Source organism: Pteronotus mesoamericanus, unplaced genomic scaffold, assembly GCF_021234165.1.
Source record: "Pteronotus mesoamericanus isolate MK-2021 breed Mesoamerican mustached bat unplaced genomic scaffold, CSHL_Meso_final contig_90, whole genome shotgun sequence".
Taxonomy (NCBI): Eukaryota; Metazoa; Chordata; class Mammalia; order Chiroptera; family Mormoopidae; genus Pteronotus; species Pteronotus mesoamericanus.
The window spans coordinates 43,177,853-43,190,042 of record NW_026555277.1 but is presented as its reverse complement, the minus strand read 5'-3'; the positions used below and the strand labels follow the sequence as shown (position 1 = coordinate 43,190,042).

Below are 12,190 nucleotides of genomic sequence, written 5' to 3'. Positions count from 1 at the left end.
GAAGACCACAGAGGTAGCGACAGTAGCAGCAGCAGCACCATCACAAAGGAGGTGGGGGAAAGTGGTAACAATGAATGAACTTTTTTCAAAGAAATATCAAGATAAATCAAAAATAAGTTTTACAGACATGACTCTCCTGGCTTAGGAAAGTTAATTTTAAATGTGCTTCTGCTGTCTAAGGTGCAAAGCCGAGGGTAGGGGAGTGCGTGGCTGGAATCTGCATGCTGATAAGAGAAGGCTGATGTACTTACAGTGACAGAGGGCAGGCTGCGGGAGAAAAGCTGTTTGTGTTAGCCTGCGAGTTACCCAGGGCTGCAGTGAGAGCAGACGGGAGGAGTGGGAGTGCCAGTCTGCGTACACCTTCACCGCGTCTCATTACATCTGCCAGCCTCTCTCTCCCTCTCTTTCATTTCCACATTCCCTTTGTTCCTGGAAAAAAAAATCTACACGTCACATCAGAGTCCCCAGATGCAGTCTACACCAAAGGAAAAAAATGAATAATTCAATCAAACTGTGCATAGTCTCTAAGGCAATAAATCTATTGCACTTAAAGAAACGAAGGGTAATTACCACCATGGAATTAGAATAAGGCCAAAGATCCGAGATGTCGTTGAGTCTCTGGGTAAACTCCCTGGTCAAATAAAGTTTCATTTATTTAATCATTTTAACATCTCAAATGGAAAGTCAGAGAAAGATTTTTAACTTATTTTAGGAGGATAGTCACTTGTTTTTAAACACATTTTAGAAGGGGGTGAAAAGAAGTAAAGAAAAAGCTTAGGGCATACTACCCTGCTCGAAAGGCTCCCAAAGGCAGCGGCACAGAGCGGGCACAGACAGGAACCAAGGCATTGTGTCCGTGGAGCCAATACAGGGTCCATTCCCCACCCCCCAACTCTACCCTCCTCCACTCCCATTTAATCAGATGACGATCGTCCTCCACTCTCACCCACCACCGCAGTTCGGCAGGAGGGAAGCTGGAATCTGGGAACTTACCTGCAGCATCAACACCTAAGAGAAATCGCTCTTCCCTGACACCAACACCCCATGCCATCCCCATGCACCCTTCCTGAGTCCCGTAACAGTCTACTTCTTCCATCTGCCTAAGGGAAACTGTAAACGGGATTTTCCCCCCACAATTGAATGGAAGCTCTGTACTGTACCGACTTCTGGATTTGCCCTGGGTTGAGTTTAGGGAATGTCTGGAAAGAAAAAAGGCGGGGGGGGGAGAGGGGGGTAGCTCAAGCCTTGTCCAAGTTAGTCAGAAGGCTGTGTTAGGCAGGAAAGAGCCTACAGGAGAAACAGCTGGGATGCAGACTGGCTATGGAAATCTCAGTTCTAGGAACCGTGTCCTTCCGTCCCGGAGGTAAGAATGTGTGACTGTCGCACGTTTATTCTTTCGCTGTCTGTGTCTCTCTTCTCCACCCCCAAGGACCCCTCCTCCCACTCGGGTCTGCTGGCATGCACCCCGGAGAAGGGCACAGCCCGACGAAGGGTCTATTTTCCAGGTCTCTCCACTCATAAAGAGTGGGTGTCACTGAAACGAGATTAGCAAATCTTCCACCGCCGGCAGCAGCCACCAGACCCCCTGTTCCTCTGACAGTTGCACACTGGTCGCGGCATCTCCGGCTGCAGAGCGGTCCGGATGCCCCAACCCGCCGAGAAGCCCGGCCTGAGGGCGAAGGTGATGCGGGGGAGACTCGCGGCGTCCCAAACGGGTTCCACCGAGGGTTTTCACCCCATCACCACCTCCCGCCGCCTCCGCACCCACGGACCACACACACACACAGCCATTCTGGCCGAACTCCTCATCTGAACTCAAGTCCATTTAACAGTCAATTCAGCCGTCTTGAGAGCAGCGGGAAAACTAGGATGATACGTGGAAGAACAGCGAGGATGCCAACCGCCCCACTTGGCTGAGCTTTGTTTACGTGCCTAAGTCGCCACCTTGAGGTCAAGCGGAAGACTGCGCCTGGCTCCCCCTGTCGAGATGAACCAGGCTCAACAGCGGTCCGCAGCTTTGGCGACAGCCAGGACCGCTTTAAAGGGAAGCGAAGCAAGGGTGCCCCGTGAGCGGATGAGCCATCCAAGCACGGCCTACCCTCCAAAACCCGGACTGAGACGAGAGAGGGCTAAAACTGCACTCTAGCTGAAACCAATAACCGGGAGTCGAGCGAAGGTGCACTCTCCCAGCAATGTACAAAGCTTCGGGCCAAAGAGTCTGCAGCTCTAAGGCAGGCGCTGCTGCCCCGAAACTTCAAGCACTAACTCCCAGGGCGCTGGCGGAGGATGGAGGCAGCTTCCAAGAGGCTTGGTATCTGCTCCAGTCCCGGCCAAAAACTGAGCTCCCTTTTGCAGCGACTTCAGCTCAGCACGGACTCCGCACTCCCCGGGGTTCCTCTCCCGCTTGCTCTCCACTCCCGGGGCAGCAGACAAAGGGGCTCTGGGGCGCGGCCAGACCCGAAGTCATTAGCCCGGGTTCGAAGGGGGGCTTCCCGGGCAGGGGGCTCCCGGACCAGAGCTGCGCTCAGATTGGGACGCTCAGGCAACCCCGCCGCCAGTTGCGAGGGCTGGTTAGCTCAATAGTCGCCCATTTCTCAGGAAATCCGTCCTTTTGATGGTCTAACAATGGATTCGGTAAAATAACAGTAATTGTTAAACCAGAGGTTTTCAACTTTTTCACCCCTACCTCTATTGAAACTCCTTTACAAACATCGTTCTTTTTGTATTCATGCCTTACATTATAAGGATACCAGGCTTAAGAATCCCCTACCTAAATCCAGAAATAACTTGTGTCTGTTCTTTGTTATGCCTGGACACTGCCTCCAAGGCTTGAGGAGGTCCGCAAGGCCACTCCAAGTCCATCCTCCTCCGTGAATTGGGCTCCAAGGGTGCCTCCTCAGTCATATCCCTGATGCTTGGGTGCGTAGACATTGTTTAAATGAAATGCTTTACAAAAGGAGACTAATTTTATCTCAAGAAAAAGGACACTCAGAAACTATCTTATGTAATCTGAGGCCATAAATCACCTCTTACCCATTGGAGCTGGTGTCTTTCAGTATTTCCGTCAGCATAATAATAATTACATAAATTAAAATTTTAAAAGAGAACCACAGCAACACATGCTAATAATGGACAACAGGAAATGTTTTTTCAAAGAGAATCAACAGGCCCCCAAGGCAGACCCCATTCCCCTGCTTCATGCCAGAGCCTAGCAAATTTACATAAGATTGCTCCTCCACTTGTGCAGAAAGCTGAGTGTTATTGAATACAGTACTGAATTTTCCCAGGGAATCCCAATTATAGAAACACCTGTGTTAAGTAATGCTATTCTAATCCACCATGAAAACCTTAAGTGTGTAATAGCCCTCAAATCATCTCACTTCTTAGTTGCAGTGGGGCAGGCCAACTTCATGGAAGAACGTTAGACTTGCACAAGGCTCCCCAAGAGCCTTATCTCAGAGGGGCCTTGGTTTTACCATACCTAATCCTGGCAGTTCCTCTTCTCTTAAATGGAAGGATATACACATGAAGCCTAATGTAACTGACAGAAACTAAGCCTGGGTAGAAACCTCATTTAAAGAAAAATCAAATCAAAGGCCAATGACTATAAAATTGAAACATATGATCTTTAAATCAAAATCCTAACAACATGGAAGAAGTTCTCACCTTTCTGTATATATGCTTCACTTTACTATAAATAGAGTATTAATGGCCAAATATAATGAAACAAAAACCACTATAAGAGGAAAGTAGTAGAAACCAGAAAATTATAAATCTCTACCAATTCCCTCCAAAAATACTCATCAGACCTAATATTTTTAAATGTCATACCCTAATATTCTTGCAATGCTATCTGAAATAAAATTATTAGTTACAGAAATGATTGTTGTATAGCTTAAGGCTGCCAAAACTAATGCCACTATCTAGATGAAAAGTGAAATGTGTATCATCATCCCAGTGTTTGTCTTACAGTGATACATAGAATTATATTTCTAACTAAAAGTAATCTAGGTAATTACATAGGTAAGCATGTATATCACACAAACAACAGAAAGAAAAAATATATAAAAAGTTAGAGGGAAATTCAACCACAGAAATAAACTTTATTCACTAAAATTCAAAGTATCCCACAGGACAGCATCTGAGATGTTGTGTTATCTTTTTCATCATCAAGTAGCACTGTTAAAGCATTTGAATTCTTTCATATGTGCTTCTCTATTTAAAGAAACACCTCTTCTCAAATCTGAGGTTTACAATTCACTGAGATAACTACCATTTCATACATTAAACATTTCATATATCATATAGATCCATTCCAGTGCCTAATAAAAGACAACAAGCAAGGGACACAAAAATAATGCTGTAAAACTGCTCGCTGATAAATATCAAACAATAAAACAATAATTTACTAGTATTACTAGTCTTTAAAAGTTTGATGTGTTTATCTCAGACATTTTATGCTTTATACATTGTGTTAGCATTGTTTAAAAAAATTGAATTTGACTAAGTTCTCTAATTTTAAAATTTGTTACTTAAAAATCTTTCTTCCAAATTTCAGATTGCTATTTTTAAAATTTCTAAATAGAGGATTTCTTTTGTTTGTGTGTGTTTTTAAATATCAAAATTATGTTGAAGACTTTTGCTTATTTTTCACATTTGTTATGCACGTTTAAGTATTTATTGAGATCCTAACATGTGCAAGGCAAATAATTATGTTAACTAAGGACCCATCTTTTTCACTACTATGATTTAATAAATATTAATTAAAAGCCTATCCACATACACTGAAAATTAATATTTTAAAAGTAATTATTGCTACAGATCCTTTTCAGTTAGGACACAATGTACTATTGCAAAAGCCTTCTTAGTATATCACTGCCAGAAATATTCCATCGACGTTAATGGCTTGATTACTGGAACAGAAAAAGCCTGAGAAAGTAAAGCATATATTTTCTAAAGAATAAATATAGCAACAGATTTGGAGCTCTAAATTAATTTTATTTTGGGGGGACTAACAAATACCTTTTCCTTATATTTTCTTTCAGTGCACATTTCAGTATGGAATATATCCAAGAAAACTCTGAAAATGATTTGAAAAGGGACACTATGTTTAAGTCTATATTATCATGCATCTTTTTTAGGTATAATATAACCTGTGTTGCAAATAATTTCAATTAATCACTACAAAGCATTATCCTCAAAATATGTATAAAAATATTATAATCCTAAAAGTAATTTTTAGAAAATAAATGAAGGCACTATGTGTGTATTTTTTAATGTTAATGAAAGATCTAAAGAAGAAAAGATAAACATATACAACTGATTCTTCTTGATAAAATTAAGAGGGTTCCAAAGAAGCATTTAAATTCTCAGTTTTCCTAACAATTAACAATGAAAAACAGATGTTTACAAAGCTGTTTCATACGCTGTCTTAAAAGACAATAAAAGATGGTTTGTGGATAGTGAGAAGGAAGAGCCAGATAACTGCTTGCCGGGTGTATATTTAAAAAGCATTTTCATTGGCTTAGTTATTGTTAATAGTGAAAGAAAACATTTTGTGCTGCACATACTGTATGACTGTGACTATAAAAAAAACTGCCATCATAAAGTCCTCAAAAACTCCTCAGATGTAATTTACAAAGATAATAATAACACAGAATTATTTCACTTCTCTGAATGCTATCTATTTGCATACCAGGACTGTGTACAATATACGCATAATGCACATTCATAATAACAAGGACTTCTTAACACTATAATAACAGCATAAGATCTGTGTATTAGACAATCTATCCTACCAAGTTTTACTTGGTGTGACAGTATAGTCTGAGTAAGCCAGGTGTTAGCTGTCTACACAGTTGAAGACCAACCACATTAACCACTAAATTACCATTGTAAGAATATGACAAAATTGCAAATCATGTGACCCTGCAAGGAAATAATATTATCCAGTAGTAACTCACTAGTATTATATTGAAAAATGTCAAATAAATATTTTAAAAGTTATATGTCACAACTATGGGCCTATACTACAAAAGAAACCAGTTAAAATATAACTGGTGTTTGTTTTTGGTACTATTATTTCTTGAACCATGAACCGTACTAGGCACTTTAAAAGTGTTTGTTAAATATTTGGGGGCTTTTATTTTCTGAAAGTGAATCTTAATAATGAATCTTCTTCATGAAGCATTTATCTCCTGCCTACATCTCAGTAACTATGGATTGGTATCCACTACAGCAGTGGTCCCCAACATTTTTGGCACGAGGGACCTGGTTCATGGAAGATAATTTTTCCACTGACAGGGGTTGGAGGGATGGTTTCAAGATGATTCAAGCACATTACATTCAAGCTCACTTCCTGCTGTTCGGTGAGGGGGAGGGGAGACGGCATTCCTAACAGGCCCTGAAGGGTACTGGTCCTCAGCGTGGAGGACCCCTGCACTACACATACAAGATAAATTCTAATTTTGGTTACTGTCATGTTGTTTCTTGTTCTTATTGAGCAGAGAATAAACATATCTTAATAAGAAACAGAATTACGGTATTTATATTGCCCAGATGGAATTATTTTCTAAATTTACTCCTGATATATTCTAAATTTATTCCTGATATAATCAAAATGGAAAAGATATTTTTGAAACAAAGAGTGGAGAAAGGTACAATATTGCAACAAATACAATATGTAACAGTACCTGGATTGGCACAAACTGAGCAAAAATGTCTAATCAGGAAAAATTCCTGAATGCATTAAGCCATTTACATTTTTTAAATTAAAATTTTGTTTAATATGAAAAATGCAACAGAAGATAATTACTTATCCTTAGAATTTTATTACATATTCAATAATCCATAGGCATTTATATGAATATTATTATTGAAAATGAACATATTTTACTGTGAAGCTTCAATTATCTCTCAGGTTATAATAAAGTATAAAATATATTCATGTAGTTTACTTCAGTCAATTAAAAAAGTTTTTAAAATATAATTGATTATTTACATGAACATTACAATTTATATTAGGAGCATGACACTTTAAACACAAGGAACAAAGAAACTGCCTTAAACCAGCTACATTTGGGTCCTTGGTATTATGTTAGTTAGAAAACTGTTAAAATCAACACACTTCTATTACCCTACCCTTATAACTCAGGTTTAACATACTATACAACAGGGAGAAATCTGGAATTTTCAAAATCGATACCAATGCAAAATCTCTTATATATTTTGTTTTATGAGTGAGAGGCCAATGTTTTTGCTCCCATTCTCTTTCTTAAGTAGTTTTTCAAAATAACATTTTATCCATTAATGTATAAGAAACAATTTTACAAAGCCAATGAGAGATTTAATTTTATCACTGATACTTTATTATGAGTATACATTATCTGTTTGGCTATAATGACGGAGAAAATTGCAAGTATTTCTGAATGACAGGAAGTAGAATATACTGTAATCTTCAGCAGTGAAAAATTCTTAAGTGCAAAACTCTTCAGTTTTCACCGAAATCAAGAAATTATATTTAATATCAATAAAACTGTGGGGGGGTTAGATACTCAGATATAATTGTTACTTTTAATTTTTAATCTTTTGACCCATAATTTGAGTAATTCTATAACTTTTCAATATAGAAATATAAAAATGAAGTACCAACCCACTTTTCCTGAAATGGGGCCACATTGGTTTGATCTGGGAGTATATGGATAGGGCCTGCTCATTTTATTTAAATTCATTAACCTTTTAGCCTTAATTTTACTTGAGCCACCTTAGTCATAACTATCACAATTTTGTGGACTTGTTCTTATTTTTAATATAATTCCCGCTGCTTCATAAGTCACTTCTGCATAGTTATTAAAAATACTATTTCACCCTGACCTGTGTGGCTCAGTTGGTTGGGCAGCATCCCACAAAGAGAAAGGCTGCAGGTTCCATTCCCAGTCAGGGCACATTCCTGGGTTGCAAGTTCATTCACTGGTCCAAAGAGTATGAGAGGCAACTGATCGATGTTTCTCTCTCAATTGATGTTTCTCTCCCTCTCTTTCTCCCTCCCTTCCCCTTTCCTAAAAATAAATAAATAAAATCTTTTTTAAAATTTGTAATACTATTTCTCTTTTATCATTTGACAAACCTGAGCACCTGAAATGTGAACTTTCTTATTCTGCTTTCATCTGTGTGCCTATATTTGGAAAAGCATGCAATCTAAATTTTTTTCAACCAAGATGAACAATTGGAATCTTAAATAACATGTGTCCTGCAATTAGCAAACTTGTTTTTGATCTATTTGTAATTACTATTTCACAAACAAAATTGTACCCACAACAACTAATATCCTACCACTATATAGCTACACAAGGAGTGCTCATGTACTACTTATAACTATTTTGTGGTGTCCTTAAGCAAACTAAAAATCCTAAAATGAGCTAAGAACAGTTTATCAAAGCAATATCCGAATGTCCAAGGCATGGGTGCTAAGATTTAAAGAGTAAAACAAAAGAATCATGGCATCTGGATTCCATGAGCATATATTCCACAATCATCACAAGTCATTCCATTCCAACAGATGCATTGAAAAATGCATCAGACATATTCAAATGAAGGGTCATTCAAATGCCACAAAATACAATCTAAAAGTAGTGGAAGTATTATCTCAGTTTTCCAGGGGGACTAGGATTGTACATAAAGATGACCTACAGTATCAGAATGTCTTAATATTACAATTTTGTTCTCACTATGTATAAATGCTATCCTAAATAAGTGACTAGCATATAGGTTAATAATCAGCTTCTGATATAATTTATAGAAATCATTCAGCAGCAGAATTTTTGAATTTATAGTGCCCTTTAACACATCTATTGAAAATCCTGCATTTTAAGTCATTTGTGCATCCTAAGTACTACTTTTACACTTACTTTTGAGAAAATTAAAGCATTTTACAGGAGACATCTTAAGAATGCCTATACTCAGAGAATCCCATGAAATTCAGTCACAAAAAAAAATCAGAAATCTTTATATTTCTTTTAGAGCTAGTGTTATTTACCTCAATCTTTTTCCCTCCCCAGGATCTGATTTCTACTAGGCCCTAAGAATATACATATTTTCACTTACTTATGAAAATCACTGAAAGTATTGCCAGGTCATCTTGTACAGACTTTGCTTTTCATTTTATATTAATTTTATTTTTTGTTAAAGTAATGCCTTCCAAAGGTAAGAAATAAAATTTTACTAAAAAGCGTATGCTCTAAAACAATAGGTCCCTCCTACAACCTTCCCTATCTCTCTCACATCACCCAAAACAATCACTTTTAAGTCTTTTCAATGTTTCTTTTGGTAGTTAACTGCATACTTCTGACTAATGTGCTTAGACATACATTTTAAGCATTGCAAATAAACTGCTTTTTCTTTTTTTATGAAGAAAAAGCATTTTTATTTCAAAATCAGTAATATATTTTTTAAAAGATTCTATCTTATGATTAAATCAATAGAAACAGAAGACAATTGCATATTTTTTTCCTAACTGTGTAGCACTTAAATCAAAATTTTAGTCTTAGAAAATTAATAGTGAAAAATAATTTAATTGCCCTAATATTTTTTTACCATACACACAAACTTTTTAAAGTTTTTTATAAAAATATTTTGGATCATATATTTAATATAAATGGTAATGAAATGAATGAATTTTGTATACTCTATGTAGAGTTTTGCTATTATTAACCTAATTCAAATAGCACATCACAGCAATTTTACTTTACTAAATATCAACCCCCAAACTTTTAAGATAAACTTTATATCTATATTCCAGATGAAGAGATTGATTTTACAAAGGTTAATTATTTAATACAAACTTCTCGTCTTTCCTCAGCACACTCTCTTCTGTTTCTCTTTGCTTGGAAAAGTACCCACTTCTTCTGAAAGCCCTAAAAAGGTTGCAAACTATGTGGAAAGTCTGGTTTGCATCCCCATTCTCATTTAAGGCAAATCCATATCCAAGAATAATTGTCTGTGATCCCCTGAATGAAAGGTTGTGATGGTTAGAAAATATTAATAAATCAAGCAGAATTAGGGGTCAATGGCCATAGAACTGAGACTCAAGGTGGTGACCAGCAGTCCAAATAACAAATTCCCAAGTTATGGCACAAAATCAATTTTAGTTTGCGTTTCATTCTGTATGAGAAAACTGATTTGGCAGAAAGGTACCATAGGAAGGATCTTAACCATAAGACTTCTAGGAGACTTAGTACCTTTTTCAATTTAAAAATTTTAAACATTTTCTATTATCTTCTTGTTTTGGCAGGAGGGATTTAATTCTTTAAAATCATCTCTCCATCCTCCCAAAATAATTATATAACAGCTCTTGGTTTACATCATCACACAAAGTAACTTTTGTTCATGAATGAGACAAGGAGTTTACTATAAATAAGATGAGGTCTGTCAGTAAAAGTCCAGCCATTGTTAATATAACAAGAACGGAGATAAGATCTTTGGGTCTGGGTTTGTGGAGCACAGCAGTCATGGCTAGCCACGTCGTGCTCTCCAACGGCGCTAAGATGCCCCTCCTGGGCCTGGGCACCTGAAAGACCCCTCCAGGCAAAGTGATGGAGGCTGTGAAGTTGGCGATCGACCTCGGGTACCGCCACATTGACTGTGCCCACATGTACCAGAACGAGAACGAGGTGGGCATGGCCATCCAGGAGAAGATCAAGGAGCAGGTGGTGAAGCGTGAGGACCTCTTCATCATCAGCAAGCTGTGGTTCACGTACCACGAGAAAAACCTGGTGAAAGGAGCCTGCCAGAGGACGCTCAGCGACCTGAAGCTGGACTATCTGGACCTCTACCTTATTCATTGGCCCATCAGTTTCAAGTCTGGGGACCATTTTTTCCCGTTGGATGCGAAAGGCAACGTGATTTCCTCTGACACTGACTTTCTGGACACGTGGGAGGTCATGGAAGAGCTGGTGGATGAAGGGCTGGTGAAAAATATCGGAATTTCCAACTTCAACCACCTCCAAATTGAGAGGCTCTTAAACAAACCTGGCTTAAAATATAAGCCGGCGGTTAACCAGATTGAGTGCCACCCGTACCTCACTCAGGAGAAGTTAATCCAGTATTGCCAGTCCAAAGGCATTGCGGTGACCGCCTACAGTCCCCTCGGCTCTCCTGACAGGCCCTGGGCCAAGCCTGAGGACCCTTCCCTACTGGAGGATCCCAGGATCAAAGCCATAGCTGATAAGTACAATAAAACCACAGCCCAGGTTCTGATCCGGTTCCCCATGCAGAGGAATTTGGTCGTGATCCCCAAGTCTGTGACTCCGGAACGCATCGCCGAGAACTTCCAGGTCTTCGACTTTGAACTGAGCACTGAGGATATGACCACGTTACTCGGCTACAACAGGAACTGGAGGGTCTGTTCCTTGGTGAGCTGTGTCTACCACAAGAATTATCCCTTCCATGAAGAGTTTTGAAGCTGTGGGTGCCTGCCCTTCCCCAACGAGCTGCAGCTATCCCTTCTGCCTTGTTCTTCCTGTATGTAGTGTAGCGTAGCCCGCGTCCCTCAGCGTTGGGGGCAGCCACCCGCAGACGAACCAGTGAGGGCCTCGCCAGCTGGCCTTGGGTCCGAAAAACAATTTGAGTAGAGGTCTCTTTCAGTTTCCTTTGCCCTCCTTGTCCAGCGAGAAAGTACAATCTCAATATCCTTCCCTAAGTTGAAAAAATAGTGCACTAACAGTTAGGTTTTGGCTGCTTGGAACTGTAATCCTTTCAGCCAGACTCGTCCTCACCTCAAATAACAAGTACCCTTTGAGCTTAAAAAAAAAAAAAAAAAAAAAAAGAACGGTTTGCACATTGATGTAACCTGGCAGCCAAGGAGAGTGGACTGGAATGCACATGTGTGAACAATGACAACTTTACTGTACTAGTACTAGTACTGTACTGTACTAGTCAGTGGATGCGGTATAGATGTCACTGACTATGTATACTGTGTGGCCTTTACATTCACAATGACTGAGTGAGTAGAGCAACAAATCTGCATCAAATTTTGTGTTAAGCTTGAACGCTTCTCCACAGAAACTATTCAGATGATTCAGAAGGCTGCAGCTATGGCAACTGGTGATTGGCAGCTTCATCATGACTGTGAGTCTGCTCATGCATCATGTTTGGTGCAGAGATTTAGGCTAAACATCAAATCACCCAGGTGACT

At 39.1% G+C, this 12,190-nt stretch overlaps 1 protein-coding gene across 1 annotated transcript; it reads left to right on the top strand.

Annotated features, from left to right (window-relative positions):
- The first annotated feature begins 10,467 nt into the window (after nt 1-10,467).
- On the top strand, nt 10,468-11,484 carry LOC129080771 (aldo-keto reductase family 1 member B1-like). Its single transcript, XM_054586272.1, has one exon. The coding sequence runs from the start codon at nt 10,590-10,592 to the stop codon at nt 11,454-11,456; it is 867 nt and encodes a 288-aa protein (XP_054442247.1). The 5' UTR covers nt 10,468-10,589; the 3' UTR covers nt 11,457-11,484.
- The last annotated feature ends 706 nt before the right edge of the window (nt 11,485-12,190 follow it).

Excerpts from the sequence above, each read along its gene's own strand:
- LOC129080771 (XM_054586272.1), top strand. The coding sequence starts at position 10,590 with ATGGAGGCTGTGAAGTTGGCGATCGACCTCGGGTACCGCCACATTGAC.